Genomic DNA, 22,898 nt, shown 5'->3' on the forward strand with positions numbered 1-22,898 from the left:
AGAGCTGAGATATTCTACTAGTCTTCATTTGTGTTCTGGAGATGAAAGAAAGTCACACATCTGAGATGGCATGAGGGCGAGTAAATGATGAGAATTTAAATTTTTGGGTGAACCGTCCCTTTAAGAATGTGTTTGGCTGGTACTAAAGAACGGTTAGAATGTGTGGGTTTAGATTACTCATATAGATGGGTAATTGTGCCAGAGAGGGCTGTCCGTTGGATCCTCACCGCCATGTGTCATAAACTACCACATGCTATGATTTCAGAGTAATTTTAGGCTGAGGTAAGTTAGTCCATCACCCAAAAAAACTTGGTGCGGAGGAGGGGAACGCATCTCCCGAGTATGGCATTTGACCAGATATTCAGAGACTATGCACCTGACCTCATTGCTCATTTCTCATCATACAGATAAAAGCTTCCCTAAATGACCCGATTTTGTATCTCAGAGTTGACCTTTTTCAGATTTCCAAGAAAGACGGTGTAGTGAAAGAGTAAAGAGCATCTCTCAGACATGTACTTTAGATATGTTTTTTTAATGTTTTTAAGAAATGTTAATATATATATCGTTACGAATATTAAAACATCATCAATCAAATAGTGCAAGTTCCCCCCAGTAGCCACAGAAGGGCTTCGTTTAAATACAAATCTTTAAGCACCTCTATTGTACACATTGAAACATGTCTTTGCATTTTACACACCAAAAAAAACAAAACAGAAATATTGATCTTATATTTTCAGCCTTTGATATGAATTACTACTTGCGATATTTGTACATTCCCTCATGTTGTTAGAAATCTGTCCGACTGATATTTTGTTTGTGGGTGTAAAAATGTGACCTGTGCATGTTTAAACCGAAAATACAGTAAGTTTCTCAAATGCCATTTTGCATTGGGAGGGATTGACATCAGATAAACTGCATTGACACACACAGTCTCTCTTTAAAAACATACAGCAGAACACAAGTGTGCTAGTGTCTTAGTACAGTAAACATCTTAGTAAAATAGCCAAAGCTGATTTAAATATGCATGAATAGCATGAACATATGATGCTGAATTATAATAGCCATTCAGATAAAAGGAGAAGTCTTAATATCAAAGTGGTGGACGTTTATACCCCCCGTTTATATTTCCCGTACATGACAAGAACCTCCAAGACGCTTAAAAGTGTCAGTACAGATGTGAGAAATAAAAGAGCATTTCAAGTGTGACTCCAGCAACACATCTTTGGATGTTTTCCCATGTGCATTATAGAAATGCATTATAGAAATGCATTATAGAAATGCATTATAGTCCATCTGAGATGCTGATCCAACAGTGACACCATATCAATCATGAAAGTAATTATGTACTGTAATTAAATAACTTGCATGATGTTTATTTTATTTTTTACAGCAGATTGATTTGACATCTTATCCTGGATGATTATTTACATTTGGCCATAAAAAAAGAGTTTAATTCAGAAATTGTGTTCGATCCTGAGATTTATACAATTATTTCGCTTCAAATTGTTTTCTGTGCTCATTCTTAAAACATGTGCACGTATTATATTTTGCATAGTGAATCTACAATGTGTAAAGTTTGTAATTTTCTTACGTTTTTACGCTATTTCTGAAACACCTTCACTCAAAACTGTTCGATTAGAGAGAAAAAGAGTCATTAGATACAATGCATAAAAGCTTAGCAGGTCTTCTTTTGTTTATTACCTGATTGTCAAAATGTTTGCATGAATGTTTCACATACGGATTGCACTGAACATATCTCACGTTCTGTTTCATTGACCCTTGTTAGCAAACACTGAAGCATCAAACAACTATTCAACACGTACACATCCAATCTTTTAAACAGTATTTAAAATCCTTGTCGTCCCATTGGAAGCTGACATTAAAAATGCAAAAGCCTCTCTATCTTCTGAACCCTGCTTGAGAACGTTTGTCTTTGTTGCGTCTGAAGCGAGCAGCTGTTTTCAGGTGGACACGGACTTTTAGGTTTCAACGGAAAAGTCACTTTGCGGCCTCGGGAACGGGCGGAGCTCGTTCCAGTCTCACGGCCCAGGGGTCAGAGGTCGCGGAATAGAAGGGCGGGTGAGGCAGAACGGCCTCCGTTGCCACTGCGAAAGCGAACACCCCTCGTTTCCTGTCCACATCCTCTAAGATGAGCTTCCTGTCCGTCAGGCTCTCGTGGCTGTTGTTGCTGCTGCAATCTACGTCCTCCAGCGCCCGCCCGCCTGGAGCTAACCGAGCCAGCAAGGGTGCACTGGCGGCAGGCAGCCGCATGGTCCGGTCCCCTTGGAGGGGGTTGGGGTCAGAAGGGAAGAGGAAGCTATTGGACCGCCAGGCGGAGGGTTTTCGCCCCCGCCGCGGGCGTGAGACGCGGCAGCTCTGCCGTTTGATGTGCCGGTGCAGGTGGTCGGAGCGCGTGAAGCTCTTGTAGCAATGCTCGCACTGATACGGCCGCACGCCCGTGTGGATGCGCAAGTGATTCTTCAGGTCGTAGTTGTGAACAAACTTTGAGTTGCACTGCAGGCAGATGTACGGCCTCTCGCCGGTGTGCTTGCGCATGTGAATCTTCAGCTTGTCTTGCCTGTAAAAGAGACAGCGTTTAAAAATGGGGTTTGAGGTTTGTCCACAGGTGCATTTCGCAAACTAGACTCCCTGCAAAACCTCAAAACACACACAATCCTTCATGCATATCATCAATCGTACATGCATTTATTTTTTGTGCTTGAAAAGCTGCAACGTGCTCGGCTGAACGGAAGCGACAAAAACATGAAAAGTGAAACACTCAGAGGGTTTTTTTCAGGATTGTTACTCTTATGTGGTATCCAGATGAGTTATCCAGCATTCTTTTGATCTGTTTCTCACTCTAGATCTCACTCAGTGAAATTGCATTCCCTTACAGAGCATTGAAGAACAGAGGTGAAATGTAGGTCTTATATTGACATCACTACGCGCTTGGTTTTTATTACAGTGTGGAAACCTCATACGGGCTTCGACCGCAGTGATGCATAAAGTGTTTCACAGCAGGTTTGTCCTCAAGATGCTGCTCTAGTTTTCGTGTACAGTTTCACTGCTGTAATACTGAAGCTTCGCTGTGTGGCTTCAAAGAGAAAATTATTCTAGACAGTGTAATTGAGTAGTTTGATTAAAAAGTTAACTGGGTAACATGACAACACTGATGTGTCTCACAAGTCAAAAGTGTTTTTTATAAGGTTGCACAAGTGGCGTACCTATTCTCCCCTTCCATTCATTTCCTCTCTCAACTATTGCAGTCTATAAAAATGGATAGCAAATACATTAAACACTTTAAAAGAAGATGCATTTTTGCATGCCTAACAATGCACCGATAACTACCTGTCAACGGAAGACTTGAAGTAATGAGGTTACTCGCTTCTTTAGAGGTTAAAGCATAAACGGTCAACCTTTGGGCTCATTGTATAAGCTGGTATAAATGCCAGTAATGTAGTTGCATGCAACGCAAAATTGGGGTAGTGGGCAAAAAACGGCGGGTGTCGCTTAAACCAATCAAGACCATACAAACACGTTGTCAGCTGAGCATGTAAACGTGCTCAATATTCGGGTATCAAACCACATGTTCAGTGTCTTTTCCGCTTCCTCAACTGACCGTGGCGGTTCAAGTTTGCAATGCTCACGTTAGAGTCACCTGAGCTGGACTCACCTGGTGAAGCGGACCTCGCAGATGGTACACATGTAGGGTTTCTCTCCTGTGTGCGTTCGCATATGTCGTGGCAGCTTCCCCGCTCCTTGAATCACCTTGTTACAGATCGGACACTGCTGTGATGCTTTGGGCTTCATCTTCCTCTCCTCCTCCAGCTGCCATGGAGGAAACAGGTGGGAGGCCGAAAGAAAGCTCAGGTAAGACCGCAGGTCCGCACCATCCTTGAACTGACCGAGGGCAGCGTCGGAGGTCACGCCCAACCCTGGACTCATGAAGTCTTTGAGGAAATCTCTGTGAAGGACTGGGTTTGAGTGCTCGTCCTTCAACTCTTCTTTGATAACCTCTTTCTTGACGGCGAGGTCCAGTGGGCCATTTTCCAGTGAGGCGGTAGGGAAGGTGTGAGAAGGGTGTCGGTGCTCCAACAGCTGAGGGTACCCTGGGAACTCTGATGCCCACATGGAAGGGTAGAAGCCAGGGATGAGAGGAGAGAAACCGGCACCCCTTTCCAGACCTGGCATTTTCGGGTACAGTCCTTCCTGAAGTAGGGACTCTATCGAAAAGTCCTTAAGTGCTCGGCCCTCTAATCCCTCTTGCCCTCTGGGTTTGTCAGCACGTTGGGCTTCCGCGGTGACCAACTGGCATCTTTGGGCATCTTTGCCGTCCCGTTCAGGGTGTACCTCGTGTTGAGAACTGCATGGTGGGCTGTCCGCTCCCCTCTTTTCCCAATCTTTTTGGCTGTCCTGGTTTTCGGACGTCTCCCCTTGCGCAGATTTTTCGCTGATGCTGTCGCCAACATGGTCGTCAAATTCTCCATCTTTTGAGTAATGTTCTGCCTCCTCCTCCATTTCTTCCTCTACATACTCCTCCTCGTCTTCCTCTTCATCCCCCTCAAACTTCTCAGCTTCCGCCACATGCCCTCCTTCGCCACCTCCTCCCGTGTCCATAATTTCTAGACAAACATTTATGATGCAAGGAATTTCTAGCAGCCTCGCTGCGCTCAGAATCTCTTTAACGTTTGACCCTGTTACCGTCAGCGTCGACGTATATGCAAACTCCAAAATGGCCGTCAGTGATTCGGGCGCCACAAAGTCCAGCTCATAGATGGTGTGTTGGTTCGAGTCTCTGCTGTTACCGTTTGCCACGGTGAAGAGTTTTTTGAAGTACTGACTGCATGCAGCCAGGACAGAGCGATGGGTACTGTACTCTTGGTCTCTGACGACTAGGATGACATCACAAAACAACCCGTCCCGTCGTTGCTCATTTAGACTGCACAGGATGTCGTTGCTATGGTTTGGGAAAGGGATCCCGATTAAGTCCTCATCTGTGTGTGCCATCCTCTCTGTGGAATCTGTGGATAGAGAAGGAGAGAAAGAGAGAAATATAAGTGAACAATGAAGTGCACATGGTCAGTGAGTGCATTAACGTGCTCGATTTAATATAAACGGCTTAAATGGCTTTTCTTTCATTGAGGCAAGTTCATAAACGGTTTAAGCCCAAAAAACGATCGGCACACGTAGATTTTACAGCTTTTACCAGTTCTTACCAGCTTATCCAAAGTGTTGTGCACATGCATGTTTTTGTTTTGACATCAAAAGTAGAGAATATACACACAATTTAAAAAGTACACACAGGCTTCTTACATTGTCTGCGTTTTGGATTAAGTTTATTTTTGGTATTTCTCAGCGTATTGCTGTGCCTGTAAACGCGCTCATTGTATAAAACACAGTCGGTTTGCTGGAGAACCCATAGTCAGTACTTGATACATACTTCATACTAAATACTTTATAAATACTATTTATATATATATTGAAAACTCAAATACAGGAAAATAAAAAATTAAGTTTGTGTGTGTGTGTGTGTGTGTGTGTGTGTGTGAGAGAGAGAGAGAGAGAGAGAGAGAGAGAGAGAGAGAGAGAGAGAGAGTGTGTGTGTGTGAAAGTGTGTTTGTGTGTGAGAGAGAGAGAGAGAGAGAGTGTGTGTGTAAGCGAGCGAGAGTGAGTGAGTGTGTTTGTGTGAGAGTGTGTGTGAGAGAGAGAGAGAGAGTGTGTGTGTGTGAAAGTGTGTTTGTGTGTGTGAGAGAGAGAGAGAGAGTGTGTGTGTGCGAGCGAGAGAGAGTGTGTGTGTGTAAGAGAGAGAGAGACAGTGAGTGTGTGTGTGTGTGTGTGTGTGAGAGAGAGTGTGAGTGTGTCTGTGTGAGAGTGCTTGTGTGTGATTGAGTGAGTGTGTGTGTGTGAGAGAGAGTATGTGAGAGAGAGAGACAGTGAGTGCTTGTGTGTGATTGAGTGAGTGTGTGTCTGAGAGAGTGCGTGTGTGTGAGAGAGTGAGTGTGTGTGTGTGTGTGAGAGAGAGTATGTGAGTGTGAGTGTGTGTCTGAGAGAGTGCGTGTGTGTGAGAGTGTGTGTGTGTGTGCGTATGTGAGAGAGTGAGTGTGTGAGAGTGAGTGTGTGTGAGAGAGAGAGTGTGTGTGTGAGAGAGATAGAGTGCGTGTGTGTTTGTATGTTAGAGAGAGTGTGTGTGTGCGTGAGAGAGAGAGAGAGAGTGTGTGTGTGTGTGTGTGAGAGAGAGACAGTGAGTGAGTGTGTGTGTCTGAGAGAGTGTGTGTGTGTGTGTGTGTGTGTGTATGTGTGTGTAGAGTGTGTGTGTGTGTGTATGTTTGAGCGTGTATTTATCACTTTGTGGGGACCAAATGTCACCATAAGGATAGTAAAACCCGAAATGTTTGACCTTGTGGGGACATTTTGTCAGTCCCCATGAGGAAAACAGCTTATAAATCATACTAAATTATGTTTTATTGAAAATGTAAAAATGCAGAAAGTTTTCTGTGAGGGTTAGGTTTAGGGGTAGGGTTAGGTTTAGGGGATAGAATATAAAGTTTGTACAGTATAAAAACCATTATGTCTATGGAAAGTCCCCATAAAACATGGAAACACAACATGTGTGTGTGTGTGTGTGTGTGTGCTTGCAATGTGGTTGAAGAGAATGCGTCAAATAATCAGATAATTATTAAGCTCCTATAGATTATGCAAAGAATGTCTCGTTGGTTCTTTATGATTATAATCACACAGCGACTGATTCTGCATGTATTGATAGCAGTGGCCATTTTCTTGTGTAGGTTTTCAATGATAGTGAATTAAATCTGATCTTTTGCATTGTGAGAATAGCTGAATCGTATCTGTCACATTCGGAAAAAAAGAAAGAAGACAACACAGGAAGGCAAAAGGGGTCAGGCTCTAGTTTCTGCTTTAAGCGGGAAAAAAATTGCCAGGGCATGAAAAAAAGTAACCCACCGCCTGCAGTGTTACTTGCATTGCATGAGCGGTTTAACATTCACAACAACATATATACAGCATATAATGTCTCCTTTAATTTGGAAATAAATGTGAGTTTTTTGCAGACAAGTTGGGTTCAGAATCATCTACTCTCTGCCGAGTGTAATAACGAGTTTGCAAAACAACGAATCTCCATTCAGATGGTTTTAAACTACAGGCCTGCATGAATGGGGCCTGAATTGTACCTGTGGATTCCCTGAAATGTTTACAGTGACTTTTTAAAGAGCCATTCTGGCAGCATTGTCCTTCATTCATAGCTATGAATAGAGTTTAATCTTAGTGTTTCTCATCCCCGTGGTCACTACAGGCATGTGGATGGATGCTTTCATACGTCCCGCCACCGCTGAAGCTGTCCACTGGCTTTCAATGATCCACAAACTGTCTTGGCGCCAAAGTCAATGGACTAGTCTTTCGGCCTAATTTCCACTAGCAGTGAAATCATTTTCATTTTCTCTTTTCATTGTCTATAATATCAAGCTCAGCACTCACCAATCAACATTTTAATGCCTCCTCTTCTGTTGCTAGGAGACAGTTGCTATAATTACTTATATCGAACATATAGTCATGTAATGAGAAACATATCTTTATATGAAAACGTGCATGTGCCAAACAGGACCCCTTCAGGTTAATTACCGATTCTTGAGATAAGGGGCATGTTTTTATTTTTTGATACTAAATTAATTTCAAACGGCTATATTAGTAGTCAAAGGTCTCCGCTAACGAGCGATGTAAGGGAACAGGTCCCCCCCTCCCCCTCAGTTGAAGATGCCTCAGGCGACTGTTTTCGTCCACAGAACAGGGTAAAGCTAAAAAAAAAACATGTGTTTGGTAATTTTTTGTATTTTATTTAATGCTTTTTTAAGTTTTTTTAATTTAATGGGTTTTTTTCATTTGGTAATTTTTTTTATTTTATTTAGTGATTTTTTTTAAGTTTTTTAATTTAATATTTTTTTTTTTTCATTTGGTAATTTTTTGTATTTTATTTAATGCTTTTTTTAGTTTTTTAATTTAATGTTTTTTTTTAATTTGGTCATTTTTAGTATTTTATTTAATGCTTTTTTTTAGTTTTTTAATTTAATGTTTTTTCATTTGGTAATTTTTTGTATTTTATTTAATGCTTTTTTAGTTTTTAATTGAATGTTTTTTTTTTCATTTGGTAATTTTTTGTATTTTATTTAATGCTTTTTTTAGTTTTTTAATTTAATGTTTTTTTTTTTTCATTTGGTAATTTTTTGTAATTTTATTTAATGCTTTTTTTAAGTTTTTTAATTTAATGGTTTTTTCATTTGGTATTTTTTTGTATTTTATTTAATGCTTTTTTAGTTTTTTAATTTAATGTTTTTTTCATTTGGTATTTTTTTGTATTTTATTTAATGCTTTTTTAAGTTTTTTAATTTAATGTTTTTTTAATTTGGTAATTTTTGTATTTTATTTAATGCTTTTTAAGTTTTTAAATTTAATGGTTTTTAATTTGGTAATTTTTGTATTTTATTTAATGCTTTTTAAGTTTTTAAATTTAATGGTTTTTAATTTGGTAATTTTTGTATTTTATTTAATGCTTTTTAAGTTTTTTAATTTAATGTTTTTTTAATTTGGTAATTTTTAGTATTTTATTTAATGCTTTTTTAAGTTTTTTAATTTAATGTTTTTTTAATTTGGTAATTTTTAGTATTTTATTTAATGCTTTTTTAAGTTTTTAAATTTAATGGTTTTTTAATTTGGTAATTTTTTGTATTTTATTTAATGCTTTTTTTTAAGTTTTTTAATTTAATGGTTTTTTCATTTGGTAATTTTTTGTATTTTATTTAATGCTTTTTTAGTTTTTTTTATTTAATGTTTTTTTTCATTTGGTAATTTTTTGTATTTTATTTAATGTTTTTTTAGTTTTTTAATTTAATGGTTTTTTAATTTGGTAATTTTTTGTATTTTATTTAATGCTTTTTTAGTTTTTTTATTTAATGTTTTTTTTCATTTGGTAATTTTTTGTATTTTATTTAATGCTTTTTTAGTTTTTTAATTGAATGTTTTTTTTTTTTTTCATTTGGTAATTTTTTGTATTTTATTTAATGCTTTTTTTTTTTTTTAAAGTTTTTTAATTTAATGGTTTTTTTCATTTGGTAATTTTTTGTATTTTATTTAATGCTTTTTTTTAGTTTTTTAATTTAATGCTTTTTTCGTTTGGTAATTTTTTTAATTTAATACAGGGGATTTTACCGGCATTTTTTCAAAAGTAAACTAAACAATAATACAATTGGGCTGTTAAAAAAGCTTTTATCACGCTGAAGCTTTTCACCTCGTATTGTGTATTTATTCTTAATTTAAAACATCTTTGTGCAGAGAAGTGATGTTTTTTGTATTGTGGGTTAATTCCATGACTGTCGTCTATTATTTTGAATGGTGTGGAAAAGGAACTTTAATAAATAAACGGACGGATACTGCACTTTACTGTAAATTAATCTCAAACAGTAGCCGTTCATTTGCACGAGATATTTGTGTTGCACTCCTGTAAGTGTCCCGTTTGCAGATCGGCTCCATATGCCGTAAAAATCAATCCATAATCACGTACAATAAATTGTCTTTCAATACTGTCGTCATGGTAACACAGGCTAACGATTGGGGCACACTCTGTCATGTGACACTGCATTTTTGCGTTGATGCCAATTTTATCGGCATAAGTGTTTCCAATTTTTTCGCGACATTTGATGTATGGACATAGAGTTTATGCGCTTGAGTTAAACTGAAAAATATTATGTCAACGTTTGTGACCTTTTCGCATTAATTTGCGTGAAATTTGAGATGCGAATTTAAATGAAAACTCTCTGCGATTACTGTAACCAAGTAGCGAGGCCTGGAAAGCCTGTTGATTTAGCTATCCTAGCTATGAATGACGATATAGTTAGTTGAATTTTATTAATAGCATTTAGCATAATTTTTCCCTGTTGTCCAAAGCACAATCAGAACAAACTTGCATCCCATTCTGGGTCACGACCCACCAATTGAGAGTCATTGATTTCATTTTTACTATATAAAGCAAAAATGTTTATGATTTTTATTTTGTTTGTATTTTGTAAACAATACAATGCATAAAATCATGAATAGAAAGATGGGGAAGAGAAGTTCCCTCACAAGTTGGGCAAAGAAGAAAAAAACATTTGCCCCACCCTGGAAAATCCAGCCAAGTTAAATGGGCGTTCGAAGCTAAAAACAACATTAAGGGAGGGAGACAGAAATGAAGGAAGAGAGAGACAGAAAGGTCTCCCACCCACCCTGGGAGCACATGCATTTCTGCTCTTGTCACCCTCCCACCTCCTCACAAACTCCCATAATTATAGCATATGTTTATATGTGTCTTATAGGACTGAAGGGCCCCTCCACACATACGTGACACTGGCTAACTCTTTCAACCTTGAAAATATACGCCCTTATGAATCCACATGCACATTTATCTAGCTAACTGAGGACATCGCATAGACTTATTTATATACAGCTGATTATATAAACCCTCTTGCTTATATATATATATATATAAGACATTATTTAGCAGTAGTTTTTCTTGTTGGGACTGTTGGCTGGTGGTGTCTAGGGTATATTAACGATGTAATCGCAATGATTTTGCTAACGATATCAAATTAATATTTAGCTATATAGCATCGCCTAGCGAAGTGTTAAAACATCCTAAAAACATAGTTAACATCATGCTAGCATTGCCTAGCGAATTGTTTAAACATGCTAAAAACATGCTACCATCATGCTAACACTTGATAGCATTACCTAGCGAAGTGTTAAAACATGCTAAAACATGTTAACACATGCTAGCATTGCCTAGCGAAGTGTTAAAACATGCTAAAACATGTTAACACATGCTAGCATTGCCTAGCCAAGTGTTAAAACATGCAAAAATATGCTAACACATGCTAGCATTGCCTAGCGAAGTGTTACAACATGCTAAAAACTTGTTATCATCATGCTAACACATGCTAGCATTGCCTAGTGAAGTGTTACAACATGCTAAAAACGTTCTATCATCATGCTAACACATGTTAGCATTGCCAACGAAGTGCTAAAACCTGCTAAAAACATGCTAGCATCATGCTAAAACATGCTAGCATCACCTAGTGAAGGGGTAAAACATACCACCTACATGCTAACATCATGCATAACACATGCTAGCAACATTCTAGGATCATAATATTAGTGCTTAACAACATGTTATATGACGAGTTTTGCCACGGCAAGCACCACTCACATTTTCTTCAGGAAATGTACCTATCTTAACTATGTATCATTGTATATACAATATAAATATGCATTTCAATGAGAATTATTAGATCAATTTAATGAAAAACCTGGGAAGCGTGCCTTCATTATTTCTATTAATGCCTTTAATAAATTGAATCGGCTTTTCTGCAATGGCTGTTTGGATGAAATGATGGTTCCTCTGAAACATATCGAGATATCATGTTGCCCTAGTGGTATATCCTGTTTAAAATGTTGATTTGGCACTGCTCGTAAAAACCACACTTTAGATTGATATAATTAACGGGACCGCAGCTCAGATGGTACATCTGTATTTTTTAATTGTAAACCGATGTATTCGTTTGTCCTCAAATAGGGGTATGCGTAACGTTTTTTGGTAATTTTGTTGTCTTGTTTCAGTTTAATTTGTCATGTGATTTCCAAAGTTTCTAACATGTCGAGATATTTTTCCAGCAGGTGCTATTTTAGTGCAACTATCGCGTGCTGCTGATAAATGATGATGGGCATTCATTATTGTCAAAGTGGCAATTGCAAGTCCACCTTTTGTTTGACTGTTAGTGCTCTCAAACACAAGTATTCTGTAACAAGCCTAACTATAGCTGGTTTCTGTACATTTAATTATATCTATGTTCTTGTCCCTTAATGCATCAAAACATTGGCCGCAGATTACAATATAGACAGTTAAATCTACCAGCATAAAAGCACTCGTACTTGCAATCAAACCAATATCCTATCTCAAGCACATGCTGTTGTTTTATTGGGTTATATCATTTTTAAATGTTAAATGTCACCCAATTCTTGGTTTGTCAGTCATTTTTCTCATGATTGATTTAAACCTAACTACCCGAAGCAAAGCCTTGTCAGAACGAATCAAAGTTTTGGATGCTTATCAGCTGCTTTTCTTTGCGTGCCGAACCGTTGTTGACCATATCGAATGTCCTGTTTGAGGTTGAGGGATCATCAGTGATAATCTGAGCATCTGAGAACAACATTAAGCTTTTTAATCTACCTAGTTCATGGAATGAGGTCAAGAATCGTCTAACCGTCGCGTGAAATACCCACACAGCACTTCTTGCACTTTTGATTGAGAAAGTGCATCACACTCATTTTATCTGTGAGATGTTGTTGGAAAAGATGCATGTGTGTGTGTGTTTCTTAATGCACGTTTCCACCTTTATGCGTAATATAACATGAGTTGTTTTGCAATGCTATTGTGTTGTTGTCATCCTCGCCAACCGCATGCATAAACGAGCATGCAGTGCTACATTCATCCAATGTGTGAACTATTCACTCGGCTAATGCGCTTTTTTATTATTCTTAAATGCATCAGTCGAACCGATTAAGCACTGAACCGGTCAAGCAACTCCCTCACTGAAACTGTAAATCAATGTTAAAAATGCACATTTAGTGAAACTTTAATCAGCACGTATGGATGTTTAAATCCCACGTTTTAGAGTTTTATTGCAGTAAATGCCATTTTTAAGTAGTGTTTAGCGAGTCATTTGTGTTATCTTTAAGTCTGATCGATATTAACGTGAGTTTGAATCCTCTCGCATTGTTCTTACAGTGTATCTGTGTTCACGAATGACTAGTTCTGAGTTCAACATCAATCGTAACGTGTCATGTCTGAAAATGTAAATGACACTATTGAGTAAAAACCCAAACTACCCTCTCAGTTCTTTGATCTTCTAAAATTACACACACCTATGTTTGATCTGTGAACTAAATGCATACACACACGCAAGCGTAGACGAGCTTTGATGATCATCTTAACTGGGACAATGAGTTTTGTATGAAAATGAATCTATAGATGCTTAATTATTGTTTTGAGAATGCTTTTCTGGAATAGATATTTCAGGCTGAATTCGGTCAAATAGAAAAACGGCGTGATATACTCACTCTCATGTTGTCGTACGTGTTTGGAGCAACACGAGGGTAAGCGAAAATCCCTTTTTGGGTGGACTGTCCCTTTAAAATAGCAATGCATTTTCAATGCACGATGCAGTGTCTAAACCTGTGATGCAAAGATGACCAACTCTTGATTCGGCGAAGTTACAACATCGTCTCCTAAAGTTAAATCCGTTCACATTTGTGTGAGATGTTGCATCATGGGCTCTTTAGGGAGGCAAGGCTCTCGTGTAAGACAGGAGGGAGCGCGTGTCATTGTGAACAGTCTTACGGCAGCTCAGATTGCTGGTAAATTGGCTAAATCTAGCTGTGGGTTCGTGGGTCCTGAGGGAGATCATTTAGGGGCCTCACCTGCAGGGGCACCTGTAGGTTGTTCTCTATTAGCACTTAGACGAGACGGTTTACAGACAGAACTGCCTTCCTCCGATGTGCTTTAGCGAGGGGCCGGTAATCATCCAGTAAGAGGGGCTGGATTTGAATACGGTTCCTGTCGGCCCTGTAGCTGATGAGACACCAGCGGGTGAACAGCGATACAGCGGATGGGATCATTTGCATGCATTACATAGAGTAGCAGGCAGTTAAATGGTGTTTCAGTGGCTGTGAACCTGATAGAAATTCATGACATGTTTTCATAATGTTTTACAGTCTCAGTAATTATGTTTGAGGTTCTGGCATTAAATTAAGATGTTTATTTTTTAATAGTAATTGATGTTTTGGGTTATACCAGCTAAAAATGTTGTCTTTTGTTCATTAATGTGCAGTTGGCATGGCTTATTCTTGTATGATTATTATACATGCCGTTTTTAGGACCTTGAAATATTTATACTTTAACCCTGAGAGACCCATCATGGCTCACATGGCTGTTTACACCTGGTCACTTAAATGCATCTCCTGTGACCACTTGCGTTCGGATTCGGAGGGGAGGGTCTCTGTTTCATGACAACATACATCAATCACTATGTCAGTGTGCTACTGCATGATAATAAAGCGCAACAAAGTCAGATAAGTGCGAAACAAAAAATGGCGTCCAAAAATTGCCTCCGCATCTGAGACCGTCAATCCGTGCATCTCATCACGTGACTTGTTGAGCGCGTTACCGCGGAGACGTAGCGCGTGTGGAGGCTTCAAGCTATTCTCAGCGGCATCCACGCACAACTCACCACGCGCCCCACCGAGAGCGAGAACCACATTATAGTGACCACGAGGAGGTTACCCCATGTGACTCTACCCTCCCTAGCAACCGGGCCAATTTGGTTGCTTAGGAGACCTGGCTGGAGTCACTCAGCACACCCTGGATTCGAACTAGCGACTCTAGAGGTGGTAGTCAGCGTCGATACTCGCTGAGCTACCCAGGCCCGTGGATTGCCTATATTAAAGGAGCTTCAGGTGTTCATGTTTCTCATCTGTGTTGATATAAGACACACTAAAGAAGATCCGTGAAGCTCTCGTAATCGTGTATGTATCCGCTGTTTAAAATATTCAGATCAGATGGTTATTTCCTTTTAAAGCTGCTCGTAAACAGCTACATTTAAACTCTTGTTTTAGCGCAACGGTTGATTGACAGGTGAGGGGTGGAGCTTCACTGCTGTCCAGACGCATACAGGATGGATTAGCGCTTACATCTCAAATGCAATGTGGTCACATGTGTTTTTGACCACATTCGTATGTGGTTTCTGTGATCCTATCAGAAAACGTTTTAGACCCCGTTTAGACCTGTTTTTAGGGCTGACCACATAGGATCGGATCACCTGAAACACTTCTTAATTCCAGGTGGAAATGGGGACTAAGAGTCACAATATGTCAGCTAAAAATCACGATTTTCCCATTGTCTGTCACATAATTCACTCCAAAATGAAAATGAAGGTTTTTAAAATCAGTGGCTTCCTAAAAACACGTTCAAGGAGGAAAAACTGTCACTCTATGTGAACTTCAAAAGTGATTAAAAATGGTAAAAAAAGAGGTAGCTCATCCAGTTTTGACACTGACTACCACCCCTGGAGTCGCAAGTTTGAATCCAGGCGTGCTGAGTGACTCCAGCAGGTCTCCTAAGCAACCAAATTGGCCCGGTTGCTAGGGAGGGTAGAGTCACATGGGGTAACCTCCTTGTGGTGGTGATTAGTGGTTCTCGCTCTCAATGGGGCGTGTGGTGAGTTGTGTGTGGATTGTGGAGAGTAGCATGAGCCTCCACATGCTGTGAGTCTCCGCGGTGTCATGCACAACGAGTCACGTGATCAGATGCGCGGATTGGCGGTCTCAGAAGTGGACGGAACTGAGATTCGTCCTCCGCCACCCGGATTGAGGCGAGTCACTACGCCACCACAAGGACATGGAGCGCATTGGGAATTGGGCGTTCCAAATTGTGGAGAGAACAGGATAAAATTAAATGGTAAAAACCATGAAATGAAATGTTGGCCTGTTACAGCATCTAAAATATACATTTGTACTGCACATTCATAAACATTCCTAATGTCTTGACGTTGAAAAAAAAAAAAAAGTCCAAGTCAACAAATGGACTACAGATCACAAACTTGAACGGGACCTTGTTCAAAAAAGTGAATACATAATACATAATAAACTTCTGAGTTTTAAGTTTGGCCTCAAATTTTGTCATCTGACCCAAATATACTTCTGTATACTGATTCGTGTACTGGTAGCAAACTAAAGAACATAACAGATGCATAAATGTCACTTGACTGTTCGAGACTTCTTACGATTACACACACAGTGATTGTGTAATGTCTGCTGTAATTTGTCTGTATGGTAAATATATGAAGCAAGATTGTACAGACACCTGCATCACTGGCCTCACCTGTTACAAACAGTAATTTACAGCGTTTTTAATCTGCGTTCAGCCCCCTGCCTACACACACACACACACACACACACACACACACACACACACACACACACACACTCGTCTTCTTCATGACACCCTTTACAAACCATGTCTTACATTGTAAAACGATACTCCATTTAAAACTCTGCATTCCCAATGAAATCAAGCGTTAATGGGTTCAGACGTTGAGCCAAAATATTTGATATATATCTGTTTTATGGATGACAACGTGAAGAGCAAAAATTACAATGCAATCAACATTTTCAATTCTGATCTGGGCCACTTTCATATGTGAAAATAAATCAGATTTATTTATTTATTTTGATTTCTTTTATGCCAATCTAACTCGCCATTCATCATAATTGCAATGCGTTATCATTTGCACTAGTTAAACAGAAAGGTGCACAAATATATTGATTAAAAAATGTATTTTGATGCACACGGGTCTCAAATGTTGTGACACCCTTGACACGTTCAACAATGTCAGCCCAGAATCAGATTTAGAGTTTTTATTCAAAACGGACCTTTAAAATGAGTTGTTTTACCTATTTTAATATTTTAACCTGGATTACGCCACGAAACTAGCCATAGAAGCTGGCATGACTTTAAAACAAACAAACAAACAAACAAACAAACAAACAAATACTGTGACACTTTGAACAGCCACAGGAAGGTCAATAGGTTAAAATGGTAATAAAGATAAAACTAACCGTCCAACGTTTTTCTAATTTCATATAAAATCATAATTTGATATGTTAAATGATGTTATGGTGCATGCTAACGTTATGATGAAGACCAGCGTCTTATACGGGCCATTTTAAAAGGTCACGCGAACCACCTCACGATAATAAAATCAAGATTTAAGCAAGAAGATGTAACAAATTTGGCAGCCTACATGTAAACACCTTGATAAGTAAATGGCGACTAGAAAGTGCATTTCAGATGACTCATTATGTAAAGTTGTTTTCAGGTTTTGAAACACTTTGTCATGCTAGTTTCATCCACGTGAGACACAGAAAAGCCTGGCGGATTTGTCGATTTACTGTGTCTTTAGTTGTGTGTGTTCTTAGTTTGCGTTCAGAGCGGGCCAAAACTTCACACACTCATTTTCTGGAGAAGACATGGACAGAACGGCCCAAATAATTACGTGACTCATCAAATGACTACCCACAAACGTGCCGTTCTATACCTGAAACATACACAAACTCAGATGTAAACAGCAACCTTAGACACAAAACACTGCACACTTGGACTCGAACGTCCACTCGCACTGACAAACTCAAGCCACTCACCCCTCCAGCTCTGCAGGTGTATGTCAGTGTGTTTGTGATTTATTCCGGGACTAAGTGTCGTCTCAAATCTGAGTCTGTCTCATCTCCATCTCTGAGGGACATAAAGACGTTCTTCCATCCTGTCAGCTCGAGCGTCTCTTCTCCATTCACAAAAAAGCCGTGGCATTCAACTACAAGCATCCAACAAGAGCACACGCAGAGAGACTGAGATGTTTGTGTGGAAGCTGACAGAGGGAGGAATGAGAGAGAGAGAGAGAGAGAGAGAGAGGAGGTGGAAGTACTCTCCAGCAGTGGTACAGAGATGTAGTTTATAGCTGGGTGGGTAGCTCAGGATAATAATACCCATCCTCCTCCACAACACAGTTTAAGCTCAGTATGTAATAAAGCTCATGGTGCACAAACCCTCTGATTTGGGGTCAGACAAAATGAATTTTTAGTTTTATTCGTGACTGATTTGCTCCTCGAACGCGGGGACAAGTGGAGAAAGAGGTAGTTTCAATAGAGAGAGAAAAGCACCAGCGCTATTTATGTGTCTGCATCCACTTCAAACAATGAATCAAAAGTCACTGGCTATGTTTGGGATAGCACACTTACTATTATTACTATTTCTGCAGTATACAGTATGTATACTACATACTTCATGCAAGTAGTTGACATACAACATTGACTTTAGATTTTAGGTTCAAGCGTATAAGGGAACGTGTATGCGTTTGTGTTCTAATCACCTGTCAGCTTTTTGGGATTCAGCTAGAATAGCATATATACTGTATATGTATATATATAATGTACAGAATATGAGGTCATTATAAAACTGCATGTATAATAATAATACTGTTTAAAAAAGCACCATATGTCTCACTGCTGTTGTCTTCTCTATTGCATTTTTAATGATCCTGGTGTAAAAAAGCTCATCATAACAATTGTAAAATAATTAGCATAGTAATGCATGTCTGCTACGTGTGCACACCTGGATGACCTCTGACATTTGCAAAACGTTGCAATATTGAACAGGCCACACTGAGCAAAATAAAGTATGCCACAATGTAACGTGCATGCAACTGAACCGGAAGTGATGTTTAGCATCGCCTCCTTAATGCACTATTTAGGACGTGCAAAAGTCAAGACATTTTCCAAAATTTTGGGCACTTTCATGAACCCAGTGGTTGATTTTTGTATTGATGTTTATTTCTTTTTGTGATATGAAGTTAGTCCTTAAAACGTGAAAACATCTGCTTATTTTCGGTACTTTTTGAATGCATAGATTTGACTTTAGTTTTAGTCTTGTCCCAGACCCTGACTTTCAATACTAAAACTGCAAAAACACATTTTGAAAATAAAAATGACTCCACGATAAACACTTTCAATATTGTATGAAAGTGATTCCCCTCATTTCCAACACATAGCGGCATCGTGTAGAACCAGAGGCGCAAAAAACAAATATATGAAAGGCATGCAATGCATAGGGGCGCCATGTAAAGGGTGGTGACAGCGGCTCACTAAAGGTGGTGCAATCAGCCTCCTCGACCCCCCCGATCTCAATGCTTGTAATGGATGACACCCCCACCCACCTCCCACCTCACTTGACAGATACATGGGGCAATACGAAATGTAGTTTTGCCCCTGCGTTGAACCAATAGTTATAGTGCAATTATAACTAATCTATCAGATATATCAGCTGATGCTAATCATTTTGAGACAGCAACATTTATTTTTTGGTAGCAAATTATGCTAATAATTAAGGTAATAGCTATGTCAGGACAGGGTGCAAGACTTCCTGTTAATTTTAAACACATTTGGCATTTTATAACATATCAAGTATTCTATTAATTAATGAAACTCCGTTGTGATTGGATCAGACAATGTGAACTCACTGAACATTCTTCAGAACAGATCAATACCCCTCACTTCATTAAAACAGTGTGTTTATTGGGGATTTGGCACCTGCCCCAAATACTATCCTATCACTTATTGGACAGCTATTGAGAATCTTTTGATTTAATGACAAAACTGTAAATGATAAATAAGTATTTTGTGTTCATTTCAGGGATTTTCTTTAGCTACGTAAATTTGCAACATTTAAAGAAATAGGAAAGATGGCCGATGCCCCTTCGCTCTTTTCCATTGGTGAGAACTGAAGCCACCAGTGTCCCGATATGGCGCTGACATCTTGGGACTTGAGTCTGCGCAGTTGCGATTTCAGGACCAGACCTGCGTGGTAGTGAGCAGGAAGTAAAGCCGTGAAATCAAGGCCCCGCCCTCACTCTCGCTGAATCAATCGCAAGCACACGCCCCTGCACTTTTGACTTTTGACTTATGACGTGTGAAATAATTAATTATAGAAATTTAGATATTAAATTTAAAGCTCCAATCTCCTCAGTCCTCCGAAGATCCCGAAAAAAGTCAGTTGGTGCTTCAGTGACTACTTCGCTCAGAGAACCTGTCAATCACAGCTGTCAATCATGATGTCACAGCACCGTTTTTATAGCATCAAATAACTAAAAACAAACTTATTTTGAAAACAAACACTTGAAATGACATCAACGTGACAGAAACGACAGTAAATGACAGAAACTATCTTTGGAAAAAAGATATGTGAAGTGTAATTTAATTGTTTAGTTGGTCTCACGTCCCGTTGAATAACATGGGGAGGCGGGGTTTATGACCTATACTAGGACCAGTCACCGGGGGGCGATCGAGACGTTTTGGCTTCACTTTTGAGGGCTTGTGCGGCACACTTGATGGAACGTGATTGTTAAACAAGTGGACAAAAGTGCTTGAGATGAATTATGATTATTCCTAATTTTCAGAAAAATATGTCATTTTTACTAGTCAAATTATATAAACTAGTGAGAGTGTGATAAATGTTTAACGAGACTTTACTTTCAGCAGATCACAGCTAATAAAAAAGTGCCCAAAGTTAAAGAAACCCCCTTTACACAGACATGGATTAACAGTGTATACTGTATGTACATGTCTTGTCATCTATATGACACACAGTTTAGATTTATTGACATTTTAGTTAAGTAGAAGTTTGGTTGTTTTATACGTGTGGTTTTACCCACAATGCAATTCACACTGTGTTTTCCTCAACAGTGCTGTTTAATTTCCCTTCATTGAAAGTGAAAGCGGTGACAGATGAACAATCCGCTAGTTTATGTGTAAACTTACACTCATGATGTCTGTTTGTATTTACAGTAATTCAAGGTTTAAGGTTTTGCGATCCAGTTTGCGTATCCCCCGCTCGAACCCACCAACAATGAAACTGACCACCACCACCCACACACCCCCCAACTATTTGGAGGGGGGCCCTTGAAGATAGGGGCCTTTGCAAGTCATAATCCGTCCCTGCTTGGTGGAATTACAGTCACCATTGACTTTCATTCATTTTTTATTTGTTTATGTTCCATGCGATTAAAGATCAACATTGTGTCAAACATCTCCTCTTGTGTTCCACGAAAGAAAGACCTACAGATTTATAACAACATGAGGGTGAGTGAAAGATTTTTGGACAAACTGTCACTTTAAGTTATAACACACACACACACACACACACACACACACACACACACACACACACACACAACATATTTTTCCTCTTTCTTTCTTTTGTCAATAGATCCTTGTTTTACTGTTCTAACAGTAAATACTTCCAGTATATATCATTTCCCATATCTCAGAAGTCAAAGTCTGCTGGATGGTTTCCCTCATCAGGTAGCCTCATATGAAAGTGCCGCATTCACAACTGTCACGTCCGTTTCTGGTGTGTTTCATAACTGTGTTTTCATCGATATTATCGCTGGTTTTAGTGTGGTCAGTAATTGGCTGATATTTCTATCATTTCTATCGCGGTTATGCAAAATCCCGCCGTATGGAAGGGAATGTGAGTTCTTAAAATCATATTATAATAATCACATTATTTATTATCAGTCATTTTCTCACGCAATCTGTCTGTCTGTATCTGTCTGTCTGTCTGTATCTGTCTGTCTGTCTGTCCCTTTCTATCTGTCTGTCTATATAGCTGTCTGTCCATTTCGATCTGTCTATCTGTGTCCGTCTGTCTATCTGTCTGTCTATCTATCTGTCTGTCCCTTTCTATCTATCTGTCTATCTGTCTGTCCCTTTCTATCTATCTGTCTATCTGTGTGCTTCTGTCTGTCTGTCTGTCTATCTATCTGTCTGTCCCTTTCTATCTATCTGTCTATCTGTGTCCGTCTGTCTGTCTATCTATCTGTCTGTCTGTCTGTATCTGTCTGTCAGTCTATCTGTCTAGCTGAATGTCTGTATCTGTCTGTCTATCTGTCCCTTTCTATCTGTCTGTCTATATAGCTGTCTGTCCATATCGATCTGTCTGTCTGTGTCTGTCTGTCTGCCTGTCTATCTATCTATCTGTCTATCTGTGTCCGTCTGTCTATCTGTCTGTCTATCTATCTGTCTGTCCCTTTCTATCTATCTGTCTATCTGTCTGTCTGTCTGATTCTATCTATCTGTCTATCTGTGTCCGTCTGTCTGTCTGTCTGTCTGTCTATCTATCTAGCTGAATGTCTGTCTGTCTATCTGTCCCTTTCTATCTGTCTGTATATCTGTCTATCTGTCTGTCTGTCCCTGTCTGTCTGTCTGCCTATCTAGTTGTCTGTCTATCTAGTTGTCTATCTGTCTATCTGTCTGTCCGTCCATTTCTATCTGTCACTCTGTCTGTATCTATCTGTCTGCCTGCCTGTCTGTCTGTCTGATTATATCTATCTGTCTGTGTCTGTCTGCCTGCCTGCCTGTCTGTCTGTCAGATTCTATCTTTCTGTCTGTCTGTCTGTCTATCTATCTAGCTGAATGTCTGTATCTGTCTGTCTGTCCCTTTCTATCTATCTATCTGTCTGTCTGTCTGATTATATCTAACTGTCTGTCTGCCTGCCTGTCTGTCTGATTCTATCTATCCATCTATCTGAATGTCTGTATCTGTCTGTCTATCTGTCTGTCCGTCTGAGTTAAATATAACATGTTTGTGAGAAATAAGACACAATGACAGTTTTTGACCAGAAAGAGAAAACGGATCATAGAAGAAGACAGAATCTGGTAATATCCGCTATAGCGCCCCTTGTGGCAACACTGAGTGTATATTTAGGGCATATGTGTTCACTTTAGTAAAGAACAGTCACATCTCTCAGCCGTGTTGTACATCAGTCAAAGTGCAGTTAGATCTAATGCACTGTTGCATTTTGGGCTTGTTTTTTCATGAAGTCGCTCATAAATACGGGCAGTCGCAATCTCGCATACGTTGTGCTCGCCAGTGCTCTGCTCCACAATAAAGTCTGACCAATGTGTGATATAATGGAGGTCAATATATACTGAGGAGATCTGGATACGCTGATCTAATGTGCTTTACTGCTTTGTTTCACAGCAGTGGTATGGAAAGGCCAGACACCTCAGAAACAGAAGAGGCGATTCACTTTGCTAAGACTGTGATTTGACTCCCACAAAATCCTGTGTTGTGACCTTGTAGACCTCATTTCTGGTAAGCGTAGATGTTTCTTTATTTGTAGTTAACATCACTATTACTATTGCTCAGTCAGCACATTATAACAATAATCTTAAAGACTTGTTCTTTATCT

At 39.2% G+C, this 22,898-nt stretch overlaps 1 protein-coding gene across 3 annotated transcripts in view; it reads right to left on the bottom strand.

Moving 5' to 3' along the window:
- Positions 1-567: 567 nt before the first annotated feature.
- Positions 568-22,898, bottom strand: part of LOC127627757 (zinc finger and BTB domain-containing protein 7C-like) — a 40,533-nt gene continuing 18,202 nt past the window's right edge. For 2 of the 3 annotated variants that reach the window (XM_052104293.1, XM_052104295.1), the window contains exons 2-3: positions 3,674-5,021; positions 568-2,578 (exon numbers count right to left, since the gene is read on the bottom strand). In XM_052104293.1, coding sequence (XP_051960253.1) covers positions 1,999-2,578; positions 3,674-5,007 — 1,914 coding nt within the window. In that variant the 5' untranslated portion in view covers positions 5,008-5,021 and the 3' untranslated portion in view covers positions 568-1,998. Of the gene's footprint in view, positions 2,579-3,673; positions 5,022-17,295; positions 17,532-22,898 lie in introns of those variants that run through there. The other variant, XM_052104294.1, reaches the window with a different exon arrangement.

Source organism: Xyrauchen texanus, chromosome 34 (genome assembly GCF_025860055.1).
Source record: "Xyrauchen texanus isolate HMW12.3.18 chromosome 34, RBS_HiC_50CHRs, whole genome shotgun sequence".
Classification (NCBI taxonomy): Eukaryota; Metazoa; Chordata; class Actinopteri; order Cypriniformes; family Catostomidae; genus Xyrauchen; species Xyrauchen texanus.